This window comes from Eptatretus burgeri, chromosome 1 (genome assembly GCF_056783735.1).
Source record: "Eptatretus burgeri isolate ZD-2024b chromosome 1, Ebu_testis_v1, whole genome shotgun sequence".
Taxonomy (NCBI): Eukaryota; Metazoa; Chordata; class Myxini; order Myxiniformes; family Myxinidae; genus Eptatretus; species Eptatretus burgeri.
Window position 1 is genome coordinate 31,843,068 of NC_140961.1, and position 20,878 is coordinate 31,863,945.

At 43.8% G+C, this 20,878-nt stretch overlaps 1 protein-coding gene across 11 annotated transcripts in view; it reads left to right on the top strand.

Moving 5' to 3' along the window:
* LOC147034170 (LIM domain-binding protein 2-like) overlaps nucleotides 1-20,878 on the top strand; it is a 427,197-nt gene that overhangs the window by 318,638 nt on the left and 87,681 nt on the right. For all 11 annotated transcript variants that reach the window (XM_085877811.1, XM_085877842.1, XM_085877824.1 and 8 more), the window contains one exon: nucleotides 12,009-12,181. In XM_085877811.1, the coding sequence (XP_085733937.1) occupies nucleotides 12,009-12,181 (173 nt within the window). The remainder of the gene's footprint in view (nucleotides 1-12,008; nucleotides 12,182-20,878) is intronic.

Genomic DNA, 20,878 nt, shown 5'->3' on the forward strand with positions numbered 1-20,878 from the left:
CACGACCTTTACCGTCACAACTCGCCACCATCGCATCACCGTCATTCCCACGCCACTTGTGGGCGCCGATGCTGGACTCGTGCGGGGCGCGCACCGAGCAGCGTGTTCAAAAACATCACGGACTTTCCGCAGAAAACGGATCAAAAACGACTCACGCCCACTTTTGTTCCGTCCAATCGGTGAGCGAGGGGCGATTTGGCCCCGCCTCCAGGGCGTTGGAGGGCGGTCGCTATATGCAAATTCATGGATCAAAAAGCATTCACGCCCACTTTTCCTCGGGCCAATGGGGAGTCAGCAAGAGAGGTGAAGGGTCGGAGGCAGAGGGTCAAGGGTGAAAGAGCGAAGCCACGGGGCTTATAAAAACGACTGCGTTCGTCAGACGAGTTCAGTTGGAAGTTGGAAGTTGAGTGTGCGGAGTTCAAGAGAGTCGTCGGTGGAGCTGGAAAGAAGTGGTGCTCGTCAGAGTGAAGAGGACGGAGCTGTGGAGGGGTGACGGCAGCGAAGGCGGACGAGGGGGTGCTCGCGTCGGTGCCGGGAGCGGCACAGGGAGAGGCCAGCAACGCGACCGAGGTGGAGGAGGAGACGCTCGTCGCGGGACCCGAGACAGGGTTATATCCTCCTTCCCCCGAGCATCAGCAACCCCCTCCTGTTTCCACCCGCGCTGAGATAGTGCGACAAAGGGGGCCCCCTTCCCACCCCCTACCAGACACTGTCCGCGAGGCCCGCGGAGTTGAGGCACCACCGCCGCTCCGCGTCTCATCATCAGACGGGTAGGCCCGACACGGTCTCGGCCCCAGGCCCGCCTACCCCCCTCATCCTGGAGGGTGGTTCTCTTTTCTTTTGCTTTGGGAATATGTATTGTCGGCGCCGTCTGTGAAGTAAAATTGTATAAGTGTTGCCGTGTGCCCGGTAGTCAGATAGATCTGCATTGTTGCATTTGCTTTTTGTGTAATATTGCATTGTCTTCTTCTTTTACATGTGCTTTTGGTGGAATTGTATATGTGTGCTTTCCGTTCATTGCGAAATAAATGTGCTTATTGTTGAACTGTTTTCCCGCTTCGCTTCGTCTTTTCTTTCATTGAATCTCCATCTTGCTTCATGTAAAGGGTTGGTCGTGGGCTAAAACGCCCGATTTATAATTAATCGAACCGTCGAGGCCGACGAATAACACCGCTCGGTTATCCCGATAGTACGGAACGGGTCGCTTAAAGTGGCCCGTGTCCGAAGTTGACCTGCGGCGAGGTGTGATCGCCCGGTCTACCCTCCGTGTGGGTACTTAGGTAGGTCGAATTTGGCGAGCAACCCTATCCTACGCGGGGGCCGATTGGCACGATCGTGGTGAGACCTAAAGGTCCACCCGTGACTGGTTCCCGGCGTTAGTCCGAGAGGGTCACGACTGGATTGTCCGTCCGGTGGGCGACGTGCTGCGATTCGAGTTACGTGGCCGTCCGCACGCCGGCGGGCGCGAATCCGCAACAATATATATATATATATATATATATATATATATATATATATATATATATATATATATATATATATATATATATATATATATATATATATATATATATTTTCTTCTTTACATCTTCCAACTTATTTGTCATTAAGTTTATCCACTTATTTGTTTTATTTACTTTTACCCCAGTTATTTCTTCAATAAGACTTATTTGATATTTCTTACATTCATTATGTTTCCCATTTAAACACCAAGGCTGATTACATCTCCACTCTTTGGTTTGGTCATTGCTTGGTTCTATCATTTATAAATCAGTAAAATATGGCAGGAGCCCATTAAAATCCCCAACCCAATATCATAACATTTCGATATCTTCATACTTATAGTTATAACGATGAGGGAGACCATTGATTCCATTCTCTAAAATATATATTTTGTCATCAAAAGCTCCTTTTGCTTTCTTATTGACCTCTTCTGTATATAATTGATGTTTATAACTTCTTATTGCATTTATTTTTCTCTACTCTTCCTTCTTTAAGGTTAAACAGTTGCAACAATGTTTAAAGTTTATTGTTTCCTTGATTATATCTTTATTCCCTGTAGCTTCTGATCACACCCTTCAATATTATTATTAACAATATACTTATAAGCATAAGACTGATCTCAATCCTATAAATTCACTCATTACCTTCCCACCCAATTCATCTTTAAACTTACCAATAACCTTTTTATTCTTTAATGAAAACAACACATCTCTGACTTGTAATTACTTGTATAAAATATATATATATATATATATATATATATATATATATATATATATATATATATATATATATATATATATATATATATATATATCTTCTTCTTTCGGCTGCTCCCATTAGGGGTCGCCACAGCGGATCATCCATATGATCCGCATAGTGATTTGGCACATGTTTTACACCGGATGTCCTTCCTGACGCAACCCTGGTTGCCTCTTGCGACACAGGGATCTGGTACACCTATTTTAGCCGGGGTATACACCAGGCCCAGTACACTGGTACTCATTTCGCTGACCTCGGAAGGATGACAGGCTGAGTCAACCCCCTGGTGTATTAATTCAGTGGCCCAACGGGGCTTGAACTCAGGACCTTTTGGATCCCAAGCCGCTGCCCTAACCACTGCGCCAACACCAGGCATATATAATATATATTTATAGATATATATATATATATATATATATATATATATATATATATATATTTATATTTATATTTATATTTATATTATATTATATTATAATATATTATATTATCAATCATATCCTCATATACATCACTTGTTTTAATTTCTAATATAAAGCTATCTGTATCCATAAATAACAATGATACATTATCCTTATACTTTGGTTTTAAATTAATTTTGTAATAGTCATATATTAACGACTTTGACAAGTCAAGAATTGATCCATCCAATGGGACCATACTCTGTGCAGAGCGTTGGTGCTGCTTAAGCAGACTCCTTGGCTATTGGGCACAATCCTGGATGGGTCACCACTCCGACACAGTATACCAGTATGCTGGCACTCATTTTGCCGACCTCGGAAGGATGACAGGTCGAGTTAACCCCACCTGGTATTAGTTCAACAGCTGAGCAGGATTTGAACTCAGGACCCCAGGATCCCAAGCCCGCCACCCAAACCATTAAGCCCACACCAGGCATATTGATGCTTCCTTTATAAATAGGTTTATCCATTTCAATACTCTTTTTTTTCAAATGAATAGCACAAAAGTTTTCTGAAAACACCTCTGCTCGCAAAAACTTGGTCTATTAATTAACTTTGAAGCCTATTTCCAAGTTGTAGTGAGTCTTATGTTTTGCCAAGTCCTAACATTTTCCATCATCTTTCCAAATACAGCATTATTCATAAATTTATAAAAGTCCTTCTCAAAATCTGTTTTTGCTTCTGTTCTCCTTTTTGTATTAAAATCAATATACTTCTTTAATCAATGACTGTTTAAATTTCAAAATCCAATGAATTTTCCTCACTCTCAACCCAGCAGATAAATATTGCCTCATGTTCCTTTGATGCAAAACATAACTTTCTTTATCATTTAATGTAGTAAGTAGTTTTTCTGTTGATTTAGCTTTTATATTAAATGACTGTTGGTAATCACTTAACCATTCTTTTCTTGGACTGTCTTTATCAGGGGCATAGGGTCGGTCTTTGTGTTTGTTATGAAGTTCTTCTGGATATTTTAAATCAACCTCAAAATAATATCCAACTTCAGCTTCATCCAATTCTTTTTGAGAGGAGACAACAATGTCTTGCAAAACTTTTTCATAATGTTTTTCTTTAACCCATTTAAGTTTTCCATAAGGTAAAGATTGAGACAGAGCCCACCCATACAAATTGTTATCATCATAATACATCAGATAAGAGTTGTCCTCATTCTTATTATAATCAGAAAGATATTTGTTATTTGCTTTCGCATATCTCTTGGAACATACTTGAGATATTCCTCCTCTTTTAGCCTTCTCTATCATTAAAAGCATATCTATATCTTTGATTAATTCCATATCCTGTTTTGTCATTTTTAACATGGCACTCCAAGCCAAACCTGGGGCTGTGTAATAGTGAACGGGGTTAAATCCATAAGAATTTTTATTATGACAGACTGTTCTAAACGTCTCAAACACATCAATCAATAATAATACATCAGTTTTGAGATACAAATCGTGATATTCTCTAAGATTCTTTATAATGAACTTCTCCCAAACCTTTTTAGCTTGTGTATAATCTCTATTGGAAATATGAGTTTTATTCAACTTGCTGTAGAAACTTTCCTTTGAAGGAAGTTGTGTTTCTTTAAACTTCTCAAATGAATCCATATAGTCATATGGATATATTCCCTTTTGTGATAAGAGATCAATCTCTTCTTGATTTGAGAAATGTGATTTAAGATTCGGTAAGTTTTTAATATTTGATGCTTTGTTAGATAATGGATTTGCCATAAATTTGAATGTGTCAAGAAATCTGATATGGGTTATGGGGGATGTATGAATTGTTTTTGTGAATGAGATGTATTTTTGATGTGTTTGGAATGGCAGAAATATCTCCAGATGTCTTTGAAAGTTCATTTATAAATAGATGTGTGTCATAGTGAGCGTTGTTGTGAAGAAAGACAGGAATAACGTTTGGGGGCTTGTAATTAAGATTACAACGGGAATGAGCTGTACCTCTATATTTACCAGTAAGATGACAATGATCCCTAACTTTGACCTCTCCCTCAATTTTATCCTCACAAATATGACAGATACTGTTCTTCCTAAATTCCTTTTTCTCTCCCTTTGTTAATGACATTGACATTGGTTTATACGTTTTTACCATTATTTCTCTTCGTCTTCTGCAGTCTTTTTCCAATTGTCTTACAAACTCCTCCGAAGCATCTTCTCCTCTATAAAGTTCTAACCTGTTGTATTTATCACCAACAGATGATTTGATATAATAACAGAAAGCACAAGGAGTATGTTTTTGATATTTATTTGTGTATAATTTATTTTCATTTGGAGAAACAGTATCTATCTTTTCAAGGATACTTTCAAAATCAGCATATATCACAAATGTATGTTTGTTAGATTTGTTGTTATCTTTGAATGATATCTTCTTTCCTGGTTTTGGGATATTAATTACGGTTGATTTATGATTACTACAGTATTTTGAATGTTGATTTAATCGTTCTTTCATATGAAAGAAGTTGAGACATCTCTTACAGGGATATGTTTTATTTGTTCTGTTGAATACTTGTGAGGTGATTGGTCTTGATAAATTTTTGATATTAGCCTAATGTGAATTTTTCCCCGAACTATAACATAGAAGGTCATTGTGTGTTTCATCATTTTTCTGGTTCTTTTATTTTTTGAATGAGGGATAGACGAGTAACCATTTTCTGCAACATCATGGACCGTTCACCATCACTGTCTCAGCATTTTGTGGGCATTGTTTGTGAGGTGTGTAAAGCACCTCTGGTTGAAAATTTCCTTCCTAAATCCAAGCATGCTAATGTATGCAGCTGTAATGTGGCATGTTCCCATGGGGTAACATACCTTGGATGTGGGAAAAGAGGGTTGAGATGGGGTGGGTTATGGTGGGAGTGTGTGTTGACATGATTTGTGCACTTGCCTCGTATCCTTTATTCCTCTTTATTTGTTTGTTTATTTTCTAATTGCTTTTTTATTTATTTCTTTGTTTATTTATTTATGTATATATTTGCTTATTTATTCATGTATTGCTCATATTTCATTTGTGATTTTGACATTCTTTGTTTCACACACTCTAAAATGGTTTTGTTTTAACCTTCAGTGAACAAGAAAAGTTGGTATGAAGTCTAGATTGTAGGTTTTTATAATGGTTTTGTTTTATTTATTGTTTTAGAGTGGTTTCCTCTTTTCGGATTTTCCATGGATGATCTTTCTTATGTTTCTTGGTTTGGCACAAATGTAAGGCATTTGTGTGTCCATTCTTGTGATCTTTCACTAACGTCCTGGATTTGGAGGTCTGTCATGGTGGCTTGCTCAGGGTAATGGAGGGTTAAGGATCGCATTGTGTTCGCCAAGCAGTGTGGTTAAGTCTTGTAGTGTTTCTCATGGTTCTATGGAAGACATGTACATAGGTGTAGAGAAAGGTCCAATGAATTTCCAGAGTCAATGTGACTATTTTATTTGTTTGTTTATCTTTGGAAAGGCATTGACTGACAGTGCTGTCAGAGAAGTTGTAGGTTGGACCCATCTAGTAAGGTTGATTGCAAAGCGCGGCTCAGGAGTGTCTTCGTTTGACCGTGTACTAATATTTTGGATGAAAACAAACATCGTTTATCAAGTTTGAATTTGGAGATGTTCAGTCTTATTTTGAGAAATTATTTTTTGATTCGTGAAGCTCGAGGGTGAAGGGAGTACTGTGTGTGGGTGGTTGTGAAGCTAAAGGCTGGCTTTAACCTGGGATTTGCGAGCGCTGTTAAAGTCAGAGTGGGGCCTGGGATGTGTATTACAAGCCTCGCTGAACCCATTCGCCAGTCCTGACTGCAGGGCTGCTGGCTGCGCTCAAACGGCCATAAATAACTAGGCACACTGTGCCTCGGTGCTGTCCGCTTGGCTTCGAGCTTGCAGTGTAGTAAGCCCAGCCTGGCCTGACTTTGGATGTGGAGAGGGAGGAGATGCTATGGTAATTAATGGAGATTGCTACCAATTGAGTGAGGCGTGATTATTTGTCTTGGGGATTGGTATGTGGGTGGGGGTGGGGGGAGTGTGGGAGGTTGTTTTTAGGATAATAATAGCAAAGGGGTCGTGGGGGGGGGGTTGTATGGAAAAATGATGGGTGATGTATTGTTACTGTAATGGGGTTGCTGTTATATGTTGTGGGGAATGAAAAATGTTGATGAATGTATGAGCAGGGTCAGGTGTTTTGCAGAAGGAAATGAATGATCTAGAAAAAGCAGAGTACAATCTGTCTAACCTGCTTTGTTTTTTTTGTTGTTGTCGTTTGCGTGACATTCATATCGGCATAAAGCAAAAATACATTGACGAAGCCAATCATTGCATTGCATTGTTTGTACATACACCACTTGAGACTCGGCACATAATTATCTCTGGAGCCCGGACTCTTCATTTCCTTGTTTCCTGTATATTGTGTTTTCTATCAAGATTGCTTTGGACAACTGCAGGACAGTTTAAAATTTGAGTTCCAAAGTTGAAACTCTGAAAATGAATTTATTGGGTGTGCAGGTCCTTAAATCCTTCGGATAATCTTCCGGCATTGAGCACGTTGCTTTCTCATATTGTTGTGCTGGCCATTTCCGACTCCCTTTCATTGCCCAGCAAGATGCAGGAAAGAGCCTCGCCCCCACACCCTTACATTGTCTCCTGTTGGCCGTCTTTTGAGGGCTAACTCTCCATTTGCCTGTGAATAAACGGAACAAAAATGTATTTGGTTATTTCATTAGCCGAATGGCTTTCTTGCTTTGCTTTGGATGGGACCGATCTGGACAAACTGCACATTTTCCTTAATAACCTCATCTTCATGAAGATGCTCACAGGGTCCAATTTTTTTGCTGCAGTGCAGCATCCACCTCAAATTGAAAGCGTCATAAATTAGTTAAAAGAGTCCTTGAGACAAATTTTGCCAAGTTGACAAAAATGACAAGTATTTGAGGTTTAAATTTTTTGTTGTTTGTGTTTTGTAATCCACAATTGGTGTATTAGAATTGGTGTCGAGGGTTGTGTTTCACGTTCTTTAAGGTTACTATGTTTTTTGGAGGGGCATAATTTATATTTTTGATGCAAAATTATACACCTGGTTTTCCACCTGTTTTTCTCCCACAGTTGTATGGAGATGTGAAGACCTACTTCCTGACTTGTGATTAATTCATTGTAGCATACATTTTCTGAATTGTAAATGTGTAATATACAAGGTCAAACCGAAATGAAAATCGACGTACTGGCTCTGAGCGACTACAGAACTTTGAAAGATTGAGGCCGTTTCTCGGAAGAAACTGATTGGGTTGGCCAGACAGCTGAAATTATTTCTTCAGGTGAACCAAGCTCCGCAAGTTTGACTACATGACTACATGACTCCAATGTGCTAAGGTGTAACAGATGGCAGTGAAAAAAAGGGAAATGCTGAAACAGACCGATATGAAAGAAGATTGAGAGGGCACCGAACTGGAGATGGGCGTACGATGGACTGTCGTCTGGATTGAGCGTTTCGGGAACCCTGTACCATTGTCACCTTGACTACTCGGGCCAATGGCCCGGCGCTGTTGCTCCAAGGTTTTCTAGTCTACAGTCTTTCACTGTTTGAAGAACTAAATCATTAAGCTATTCTATGTACCTTGTCTCCACAAGCCTTGTTCAGTGTAAATGACGACGTGCTCAACCAAAGTCATAATTCCAGCAGACCACAGAGGCTTTCAAGGCCATACTTGTGGACTTCGAGCATATGACATACCTCAGCCGCAATTAAGGGCACAGTTTCATTTATTTATTATTTCCATGAAGCGAAGGTTCGTATTTGAACTAGTACTTTATATATCACCGGCAGGGCAAAGATATTGGTAGACGAGGTGTATTTTGATATGAACTAGTGGGTCCGTTGGTCCATTGGACCATATTTTAATTGATCTTCACGGCCTTGTAGCATGCCTGCCCGCTGTGCTGTGGAGCATAAGCTAGCCTTTCACCAAGCCCAGATATGCTTGGGTCAGGGTAGAGATGATGGTTGTTATTATTCTTACCTTATGATACTACTCTTGTTGTTTTTGTTGTTAATATTATTAGTATTAATTAATGTATGCTTTGTTATAATATTATTATTTTTATTTGTTTTGTAATTATAACGCCATGCTGCAGAAGGACCGAATAAGCTGCTCTGCACACCTTAACACGGCATGTGTTTAAAACATGGGAATTCTTCTGCGTTCCTTGAAGCTAAATAGCCTGATCAACTCAGGAGATCATGACGATCGTTTCATTTTGTCACACGACACATCAGAAAGCTCCAGTGGAACTCCCCGAAAAGCATGACACGCACGCACGCACGCACGCACGCACGCACGCACACATGCACGCACACACACACACACATTTAAAGGAGATTATAAGGGTATTTAGTGAGTCACTATAATGGACAAATGCCTGTAGTACATAGGATTGCAACCTGGGTTCTTGAGCATTCTGAGCCATCAGTTTGAATGGGAATGCTAACCGGTCAAAAACCCAACCGTGTCACAAATCTAAGCGTAGTGGATGGTTATAATGGGTTTATATGATACATTTTTCATCATTGCACAAATTTGTCGATTGTTCTCACCGATTAAAGAATGCTTGTCACACTCAGTCCTGGGAAGATTCAAATTGCCCAGGAAGACCTCGATGTAAAAGTTGAGCCTGGGGAATGTTTTACAAGTGTGCATTTATTTATTTATTTATTTAACAAGTGCTTTCACATTACTTCTTTCTTTTGAGTTTTATTACCCCAGTTTTTTAGATTTCTTGGCAGAACGTCAGCACAAATTTCCATTTCTAGTATGTTTAACGTTGGACATGTCAAATTTTATGTCATCGTGCTCCGATAAGAATACAACACCAGGCTTTTGAAGGATCAATCAGCCATTTGCAGTGTGAAATTTTCCTGCATTTGACCGTTTTTACAGCCATTTTTCCCTGCTGTGCAGGGGTTTGGCTTTTTCTTGAGGCAATGTTTTATGGCTGGATGCCCTTCCTGACGCCAACCCTGGTCGCCTCTTACGACACACAGGGATATGGTACACCTATTCTTACCGGGGTATACACCGGGACCAGTACACTGGTACTCATTTCGCCGACCTCGGAAGGATGACAGGCTGAGTCAACCCCCTGGTGTATTAATTCAGTGGCCCAACGGGGCTTGAACTCAGGACCCTGGGATCCCAAGCCACCACCCGAACCACTAAGCCAACACCAGGCTTAAATTTTCCTGCATTTGAACTTCCATTTAAGTGGCTTGAACTTTTGTGCAATATTCCTAACGATCTGTATCGATGCAATCGCAATCTTATTCTCATGTGTGTTTGCGCATCCTTCAATGATATTTGAATTGCATTGTTGAATGCATCTGCAGTGCGAATAGGGTGCAATTTCGGCCCCTGCTTTGAGTAGCAAGTTGCGAGTTTGGATGCCAGAGAACCTCGGTGTAGTTACCGCCGCTCGCTGGCACCAATTAGTGGCGCGCTAATTGATTTACGACACGACTACCCTGATGCTGGCACTCTGTGCTGACATATGCTTCTGCAAGCATTGCTTGTTTTAGATGGGGGGGGGAGGGGAACACTGGCACAGATTGATGCAAGATGTGGCTCTGTCAGCAGCTGTGTATCTCCCGTGGGTGGAATGTCGATCGGTGCCTCAATCTATACCCATGGCAGGTGGCAAGATTGTGGATTTTGTCCGGGTGCCTACACATTCTCTGACCTGCGTGTGTGAGTTTTGGTGTCGCATCACTTGCGGTTTTCCACGCCCTTGCATGATGTGATCATGGAGAAGCACTCGGTTCCCTCATCTTAGCACTGTGATATTCCATTGTTTTTGGTATACGTGGCCATGGCTCGGAGTTCTCTGACGCACACAGTTTTGGAGTGTGTCGATTACAGATCGAACCGTGCTAGAAGTTGCTGTTCCCTCCCTCATACCTTTTTTGTTGTTCTTTTGGTCAAGCTTGTACCTGTACCTGTACCTGTACCTGTACCTGTACGTGCTCGGTGATTGCAATAAGATGCTTCGTGCCAGTCTCAACGCTTTGAGTAATAAAACCCCGAGGCAGAATAATGTCTTTGTTAAAGTGCTCGTTCGCAAAGCTTGGGCACCGCGAGATAAATGCCAGCCGATGGACCTGACATGCCAGGCCGGGGGCTGGTTTTTACATCGGCTGTCAATCCGCTATCAATCACGTCACATTAAAGACAGTGCTGATTAATTGCATGGCACGAGGGGATGGCAAGCTCGGTCTAATGATGGATGATAATGTGAAAACGATATTCACAAAGATTAGTGTTGAAAATGCATGTCGAGATGCTCATGACATTCATTTGGGTTCTTTATTTTAATATTATTTCTATGCACGTATTTTCGTCCCCTTCGATGGTTTGTTTCACTAAGGTGTTTTCTATTAATTACTTAATTTAAAATCTTGGTGCTCTGCTCGTCCCTTCCTTTTACCTTTTCTGCTTTGTACCTAATGTTTGGTTCTTCTCTTCTTGGACTGCACTCCATCCTTGGGCATTTGCTACCATATTCCGGTTATTGGCCCATATTGTCCGCTCCAGGTCGTGATGGGCTGGTCACGTGAAACCCCACGGTATATGATGCCATCTTGCCGCCTGATTTTGATTACTTCAAGACGCTGTAACTTAGAGCCAGGACTGTGACCGTGGCGTTCAGAATCCCATATAGAAAGATGTCTTTATTGAAGCTCCGTGCTGCAAGCTTGAGTGGGGCATTCGATGATGACCTCCTCTGTTTTTACTTCATCTGTGCTCATTTGCATACGTATGCTCACAGAAGGCAGATTTACTTCTTACCTGAACTTGTTTTTGATTTAATTTTATTTTAAATGTTCTTTCTTTCTATATGTTTTGAGCCAATCCACCGCTTTTCACATCACAATTGTCAAAGGCCTTTTTTGGGGTTTTTCCATGTCTCGTTCTCAAACTGAATTTCTTTCTGCAATCTATTAATGTTTAAGATTATGTAGGTCAAAAAATCTCTCTCTCTCTCTCTCTCTCTCTCTGTGTGTCTCTCTCTCTCTCTCTCTCTCTCTCTCTCTCTCTCTCTCTCTCTCTCTCTCTCCACCCCCCCTCACTCTCATCCCCCCTTTCCATAGGAAAAAAAAATCTGATTCGAGTTTGTTGTGAGGAGGGGGAGGCTTGCTGTAATTTTTGTAGCAGTTGTGCCTTTGTCGTATAATGTGTAATATAGAAAAGTCAAATGAATCCATGAGCATTGTTTGCTTCTCGAAAAAACAATTTTTTTTTTCCAGCCATCGGCAGGACGCTCATTCCCCGCTATTTCCGAAGCATATTTGATGGTGGTGTGAGCGAGCTCTACTTTACGCTGAGAAACTCCAAGGAGTCTTTCCACAACAATGCCATCACGCTGGACTGTGAGCAATGCTGCATGGTCAGCCAGCACGGAAAACCCATGTTTATCAAGGTGCCCGCCCTTCACTACCGCCTTCACTTTTGATTGCTGTGTGCTATGCAGTCTACTTGTATTTCACCACGTTTTCTGCACGACGAGGTGCGGATACTTCAAACATATATATATATATATATATATATATATATATATATATATATATATATATATATATATATATATATATATATATATATATATATATATATATATATATATATATATATATATACATATATATATATATATATATATATATATATATATATATATATTTAAAAAGTGGTACACTGTGAGATAAAGCGGGCAGCAGGGTATGTTGGCGTAGACGATGCCAGACCCAGCAGGGGTTAAAACGAAGGCAAGATCAACCAAGGGGGATGTGTAATCCTCATCCAAATAAGGCGAGGCTTTGTGATGCAGTGTGGAGCGCAAGAAGCAGCAGATGCGTGCCTCACACTGTGTGGGAAATGCATTTTCTGGTCACAAAACTCGAGAGTTTGCGAGGTTGGACCTTCCACGTTGTGGGGCAGCGAAGGTGGAGTGTGCGTTGCAAGATCGTAGCACCTTTTACGCTTTAGTAGGGACGAGGCATCCTTGGAGGCCGTGTCAACCGCTGACCCCATTTTATTTGCAGATTGTATTGCACCACCGACTCTGAGCTAGATTGGGCTTTTGGGCTTTCAAATCTGGCCTGTGAGGGCATTGGGGGTAACCTGCGGAACAGATTTTTTTATTTTCCATCTCTGCATGGAGATTCTATGCTCCATAATATGTCAGGCAGAAATGCAAATGTTAATGTTGAATGCGGTTCTTCCTATTTTGTTGTTTCCACCCATGGTCTGTGCTCGATGCGTCTGATTACAGCTGCACGTTTTATTAGAGCAAGTGTAGCAAGATGGTGACTCGATTGTTGATTAAACACTGGGAGAATATGTAGTCTATTGATCTACGCTTTAAGAACACTATCTAGGAGCCGTCTGTTTATTACTTGCACAATATGAGGGAATCCTCACTCCCCTCCCCACCTATTCACTCCCCTTTAACATCCTGGCTCCCACCAACCTCTTTCATTTCCTTATTTTTTTTTTTTCCTTTTGAGAATCTCATTTTACGTCACTTCACCCCCACTCTCTCCACTCTATTATGGTCGCCTTTTAATTTCACTTCATTTTTAATGCAGTCATTCGACTAAAACTGGAGCTGTTGGTCTGAACTATATGAAATGTTGAGGCTATTCTTTAACCAATCCATTATTCGGGGCATTCCGGTTGCACAATTGTTACCTTTGCCAATAACATTTTGAGACGTTGATCAAATGTTTGACGGGTTTATGTCCCGGTGAATACTCATGGATTGTTTGGACTCGTTTCAAAACTGAACACTGGAATCGGCCAGAAATTTTCTTGGTGATATTGAAATTTGGGTTGGCATTCCCATCTGAACCCTTGACTTGTGACGTTGGGAACACAGGTTCAAATTCTGTTTGATGATGTACCATATGTTAGTCCATTGTTGGCTAATGTCCTTTTATTTAGCGTAGAAGTACACTGATATCTCCTGATGGTTTTGCTTCCAGGAGATTTATGTGCAAGCTCCACTATGAGTCTCAGATCGATGAAAAACAAAAGAAATCGATAAATTGGCAAGGTAATTAGGTAATGAAGTGTTCCTTAAGTGTATGACATCCTCCACACATGCACAGACAGACACAGACACAGAGACACACAGACGGATGCTGCCGGACACGTGTGGATGCGCACAAGCACATGCACACATTGAGAAGCCAACATTTTCTGTCTTGGTGATACTTTTTCCATGTAAAGGGAGCTTGTTTATTTGTATTGTTAATTATTATCTTGCCAAAACTAAGTTTTTGCAAGATATGTTCGTCAGCTTGTATGTTTTTTTTTTTTTTTTTTTTTGTCTGTAATCACGTCTAAAAAATTCTGCAGAGCACAGTTATCATTGGAAATTTTTGTAACTTCGCATATCAGAGGCCTATAGAGGTCCCTTTCAGTGCATAAAATTTTGAAGGTCAAGGTCAAAGGTCAAGGTCACTTTGTCGCAAATCAGGGGAGTCGACGAAACCCTTATTTTTTGAGTAATTTTGATCGGATCGTCTTCAAACTTCATGGGAATATAGTTCATGGTCTGGCACTCAGCTGATTAATTTTTGGTGGCGATTGGCCTTGACCTTCATGGTTAGCGCCTCAGGTCAAACATATTTGACCCCAAGGTCAAATTTTCAAGTTTTAGGAACCATATCGTGTCGTACCTCAAATTGAACACCTCGATGAGTGCTTTCTAGATGTGTCAAGCTTGAGACATTATGACGTCATTTGGTGACGTTATGAGGCAAAAGCATATTTTTCATGGTTACTCTGTAGAACGATTCTCATCGGAATCTCTCGTAGGCAGATATTCCTCAAGGAGTCGCTCCTGGTGGATAGCAGCTCTGTTCACCTCAGTGTGACCTTAAAGAAGTCACACGTGGTCACCTTTTGGCAAGATACGGGTCATCCTGAGGGTGACATTGGTTTTTTTTTATTTTTGAGCAGGAAAGGGGAGCAAAGAAGAATAAGAAAAAGAGCTTGAGCACAATGTTTGATATTTTTAAGGTTTTTGTTCTTGTGCTGATAGATAATTATCAGCCATTTTGTGATTGCATCGTTTCACTCCATAGGGAGTGATGCACAGCATGTTTGTTCAGTCAACTCTTCCGAATTACACACTGTTTTGCAAAATTAGTCATAAAGAGTACCACTGAAAATTGAAGTTGCCGAAAACTGCCATGTCGGATGACTATCTTTAGCCGCCTGTGAAGATGTGACGTAATTAGTTCGGTGCATTCTAGGCGATTGGCCGGGTCGTCATGCCACAGAAGGAGGCTTCAATGGCAGTGCCAGTACAATTTCGATTTGATTGCCATTAAAACTTGCCTTCATCTCCTTCAATCGCAACACCGCTGTCAGTTTGACTTGTTCTGCTGGTGTGGGACAGTAATGAGTCTTTGCACCAACTTAAGTTGGGGATGCATTTCATCGCAACTACTATAGACCTACGCATGGGTGCGCTCTGCAGGCAAACCCACTTTGCACATGTTTGCAAGTGTTCTAACAATGGGAAGGCATTTTCATTCCAGTGTGTTGCCAGAATTATGATTATTATTCTGATGATGGGTGAGATATGGGTATAAAAGTACATTCTTGTATATGAGTGAGGTGTATTCACTTAATTGTGCAAAATGCAAGTTCTAATGTAAAATACATATGCGGTGGTAAAAAAGGAGAAAAATACATGAACCATTTCACGTGGTAAGATGTATGTTGGCATCACAACGTAGAGGTGCCGAATCCTCCAAATCAACCTGTTACTCCTTACGATGACTGTGCACACTTCGATTCACCCTATCTTTAAGGTGCAGGTCTAGTTATTATTGACCATGGTTAGAAAGTGTCTGACTGCTATCTTGTACAACAGTGTCTTTATATTAAGTTAATGTTCTCATCTTTCATGAATTGCATGTACAAGTCTTCCTAAATGGCTTCCTCTGGAAAGCTTGAAACTCTTATTGACAGCCAGCTGGCGAGACCCTTCTTTGCCTGTGTTGAATCTGACTGCAGTTTCTTTGAAGCTGCATCCAGAAATGATGAAGGTAACTTGCATTTTTGGACCCTGAAATATCCTATGTGTGTGTGTGTGTGTGTGTGTGTGTGTGTGTGTGTGTGTGTGTGTGTGTGTGTGTGTGTGTGTGTGTGTGTGTGTGTGTGTGTGTGTGTGTGTGTGTGTGTGTGTGTGTGTGTGTGTGTTGTTACGAATTTGGAATTCGATTGCACACAACATACAGGTTCCTTTAGTCAGCTATGTCGATAAGTGCTTGTTCCCTAGATAGCTCACCTTTCATTGTTTAAATGTTCAGAAATCGATTAAATGCGCTGCGGATCGATTTAATAGTTAGGGAACGAACAATGGAGACATCCCTCCCCCTCTTCTGCGAAGAGGAAGAACCACCCTGCTGTACCGTGACTCATGATGTCAACAACTCCCTCCCACCCGTGGTTGAGTGGGGGGATGGATCACGAGGGCATGAGTCACCCCAGACGTGGGGAGGGGGCCGGAGAAGGATAAGGACGAGATCCTTTCTTTGTTCTTGGTAGTAAGCATTTTGCTTCGGCAGAGAGTAGTCGTTCAGCAGACCTTCGGGTCCTGCTTGGCTTGTGTTAGGGTTGAGGCCTTCGGAAGCTTTTTTCTTCGGCTGGCTCAGTGAGCTTCGGCTGAGGCCTGGCTCGGGATGAGGCTTTTTGGAGGCTTTTTGCTTTGGTGGTTCAGTGAGCTTCGGCTTCTGTTTGGCTCGGGAGAGCTTTTTGCTTTGAGCTGCTTTGTTTTGAAAGGAAGTTGAGCCGGTTGCTTGGCTCGAGCTGCGAATGGTGGCTTCTTCTTCTTCTTCTTCTTCTTGGTCCGTGGAGCTCTTTGTTCTCCATTTTGGTTCCCGGCTTGGTGCAACTCGTCGACCTTTTCTTGGAGGTGGTTGCTTGGGGGAAGCGGCGCATCGACGGGAAGGATCGACGCCTCGTCTCACCAGCACGTGTTGAGAAGCGTGGGAGGATTCGCGGGAGCTTGGGAAGGATCGCAGCTCACGGCGATTGGATCCAGCTCACTCTCACTGGAGCCCGGGTCCGAACAACTTGAAGACCACACGAGGTGGAGAGGTTCGAAATAGGCTCTGGGTTTCATTACACCTGTCCTCCGAGCTGGAGCTCGTTATTAAAGGCCTCTGCCACCATTTCTTGGGTGTGTGTGTGCGTACGTGTATCCGTGGGCCCGTCTAATAAGTAGGAAATTGTTAAGTGCTTTTTGTGCTGTAAATGTTTGCATTGCATTTCGTATAGACGGTCGTAGTTCTTTTGTCGTGCTTTTGTTGCTTGTAGAATTGCATACGTGTTTTGCCTTGTTTAATTGCATTCGTGCTTTATTATAATAAATGTCCTTGAGTGAATGTAAACCTGTTTGTTGTGTCCATTCCCTCATTGAACTGCCGTATTGAGATTGAATAAATAGTTGGTTTCTTAATAGCCGGTAAAGTGATTGGGTCCAACGGGACCGCACGAAATACCCCGCTCGGTTCTCCCAAAAGGAAGCGAGCTGCTTAAGCGGCTCGTTTCCAAGCTGTCCCGTTGAGGTACAATCTCTCGGTAACCTCCTGCGCGAATAATTAGGTAAATCAAAGATTTGGCGATCGGACCCTGTAGCGCGGGTAGAGTGCGGACAAGGCTGTGGTGTGGTTAAAAACACCGTTAAAAATGGCGTTGATCCGGAAAGCCGCGACTGGATTGTCCGTTCCGTGGGCGAAGCGACCGCTATTGGTTCGACGCGGTCGTTCGCACGGTGGCGGGCGGAAATCTACAACACTGGTGTCAGGAGGTGGGGTACAGATTCATCCCCTCCACACTAAATTAACGGAACCGGATCAAGGGTGTGCGAGGCGACCCTCCGGTTCCATTAAATTCCGAGTTTAAATTATTTCCGATACGCAAGATGGCAGTTCAAGGCGAACCGGAGCAGGGGGTAATGAAATTAGAAATGTTAGAAATCATGGCTCAGGGCGAAATGACCATGCAGGTTGACTATTCCCCGCAAATAAATGCAGAGTCCGCAATGGGCGCAGCGGCGCGGGCCGCAGTGTATGACACCACTCCCCTCCTCCGTCAAAATCCCTCCCCGGCCCCCAGCGAAACCGCGACCGACTGAGGCGATTCGGCTTCGTCGGGGTCGGCTGAGATCAGCCAAGTGGGGGAAATGTTGATGCAGATGATGCAGTCTATAAAAGAGATGAAGGATAACATGGCCACAAAAGATGGCATGAAAACAAATGTGCAACAAATGGGAAACGATATGAAAAACGAAATGAAAGAGGAAATGAAACAAATGTGGGGTGAAATGCAGTGCATGGGGCTGAATCTCCGAGCTGGGCAAAAGGCAATAATGGCGGTTGCGAGGAGCGAAACGCGGGCAGTGGAGCTCAAAATGGCGGCGCCACGTGCTGGAGCGAGCGAGCTAAGGGGGAGTGTGGACTGTGTCGGCCCCGCAGTGGAGGACAAAATAATACGGGAGACGTGTTGGACAAGACTCGTAACGGCAGAGAGAGTGACGGTGACGGAGACGAAAAAATTAAAAGGGGAGACCGAAACGTGTAAGACGAGACACGAGGTGACGACGGCAGAAATAATAGTGCAGACGAAGGAAACTAACAAGGTAACGGAAACGCAAATAGTCACGTAAACAGAGACACGGGAGATAGAGGATGAATTGGACGGGGTGGAAAAAACTAAAAACGAACACACACACACACACAGAGGTAGTGGAGGACAATGGGGGTGAGCTGGTGGAATGTGTTGGGACCCGATGCAAGCAGCAGGATGGCCTCCTTCAGGAACGAGGGGAGGGACTGTGCCCCCTTGAGGCGGATCGCGACGAGGAGAGTCCAGTCGAGCCTTGCGAGGTTGAGTGGGACGAGTGCTGCGAACGGGTGCATGCATATCTTGGGGGTTATGGAAACCCCGGGACCCCTTGTGGTGGTGCTAATTCCCAGCGTGGTTGTTCCGGTGTGTGTGGTGTTTGCGAGTGTGCCGAAATGTGTGCTTTCCAGCACGCATTGTGTGGATGAAACACCGTCTGTGGTTGAAGCACCGCGTATGGATGAAACACCGCTTGTGGATGAAGCACCGCGTGTGGATGAAACACTGCGTGTGGGTGAAACACCGCGTGTGGATGATGTACCGCGTGTGGATGAGGAACCGCGTGTGGATGAAGCACCGCGTGTGGATGAAGCACCGCGTGTGGATGAAACACCGCGTGTAGATGAAGCACCGCGTGTAGATGAAGCACCGCGTGTGGATGAAGCACCGCGTGTGGATGAAGCACCGCGTGTGGATGAGGAACCGCGTGTGGATGAGGCACCGCGTGTGGATGAGGCACCGCGTGTGGATGAAACACCGCGTGTGGATGAAACACCGTGGGTGGATGAAACACAGTGTGTGGATGAAGCACCGTGTGTGGATGAAACACTGTGTGTGGGTGAAACACCGCATGTGAGAGGAACCGCGTGTGTGAGTAGTATGGTGTGTGTGAGTGAAAGGCGAAGTGTGAGAGAGACCGCGTGTGTGATGTGGCAGTATGAGAGGGAGATGGCGGTTAGCATGCGGGAGACCGCAACCGCATGTCCTAGTGTAATGGTGAGGTGTGTGAGCGTCGTGGCATGCAGGAGTGTGTGCGTTGAATGGCGACGACGACTGTGAGAGATGAGGGACAAAGGCCATGTAGCGGCCGTAGTGGTTTTGAGGACCGTGCCGGATTGGCACAGCAGCGCACGCGGGGTCCGTGCTGTGCTTCGCACGAGGCCACTGCGTGCGCGCATGCGCGAGTGAAATCCGGTCCGGAAACGTCCGCGGTGGATACAAGCCGATCCCACGGGACGGACAAAAGGTAGGCTGGATTGTGAATTCTGATCGGACGGGTTCTCCAAGCGAGTGTGTGTGTAAAGCTCCATGTGGCCTGCACTGCACGTTCTGTTCGCAGAGCGTGCGAAGCGGCTCCCCCGATGCATTATGCATACCCCGGCTTGTGCGAGAAATCGTGCAGGTTAGGGGTGCGAGTGACATCACCGGGGATTCCGCGGCGCGGGTTATGGACAGGCAGAGCACATGTGCTCACGTGGTGAACCCCTCGGACGCGGGGCTTGCTTTGGGATGCGTAGTGACGTCGTGGCTGCATGGTTGAAATCCGGCAGAAGGGAATCCCTGCCGGATGTTACCATCCAAGAAGGGACGAGGTGCGCGAAGTGCGAGCAGCTGCCATGGCGTCACGGAAAAGAGCGCAGGTTGCGAGTTGCCGCGCTGGTGGGCGCATAGAAAAAAAAAAGAGAAAAGCAAGCCTCGCCACATCGAGTGGACACGAGCCCCAGGCAGGGGGTTGAAGAGCCCTTGCCTAGGGGGCACAGGAACTACTAGTTAGGGGGATGGGTTAGCGACCGTTAGACCGGCTTCATGGGGCAGGGACAAGGCCTCATGGAGCCCGTGGAATGGATTAGTTCGAGGGATTTCAGTTTAGATTCAGGAAATGGGAATTTTTTGATTTTTGGAGACATGGACAGACTGGAAATGTGTAGTGGAGACGTAGCTTAGCTACGTAGAGTAAAAGGAATGTGCATTGATGTAAGGGATGACGAGGGAGCACGAGTTAGTCAGGGGATTTAGTTTGAAGGATAGCAGTATAGAGTGTTGGTATGAGTTGTGAAATGGAAAGTGTGTGAGGAATGAGTGTGGGACAGCGGGCCCAAGTGTGTGAGTGGAGCGAATGTGGTATGCATGGTGCGATGACTGATTGGGGGGAGGAGTGAGTCCCACCCAAGGGACCCCGGGGTCAGTTTAATGCTAGTTAGTGGGTAGTTAAATATACTAAAAGGAGGTCATTTTGTTGGTGTCTAGAGAAGGCACGAAACCCGTTTGGAGGGGTGCAAGAGTTCATGGACCGGCTGGGAGCCGGTCCATGAACCCTTGGGAACATGGGAGCCGGGAGACCGGCTGTGGAAAGTTGAGTATTTGTTTAGTGGGCACCCCGGGCACCGGACTAGTCGGCCAGAGTCGGCCAAGGGTCCAAGAGGGGCCGGGATAGTGTAGTGGGCACGGGCGACCCGTCGGAAACGGGACCCGT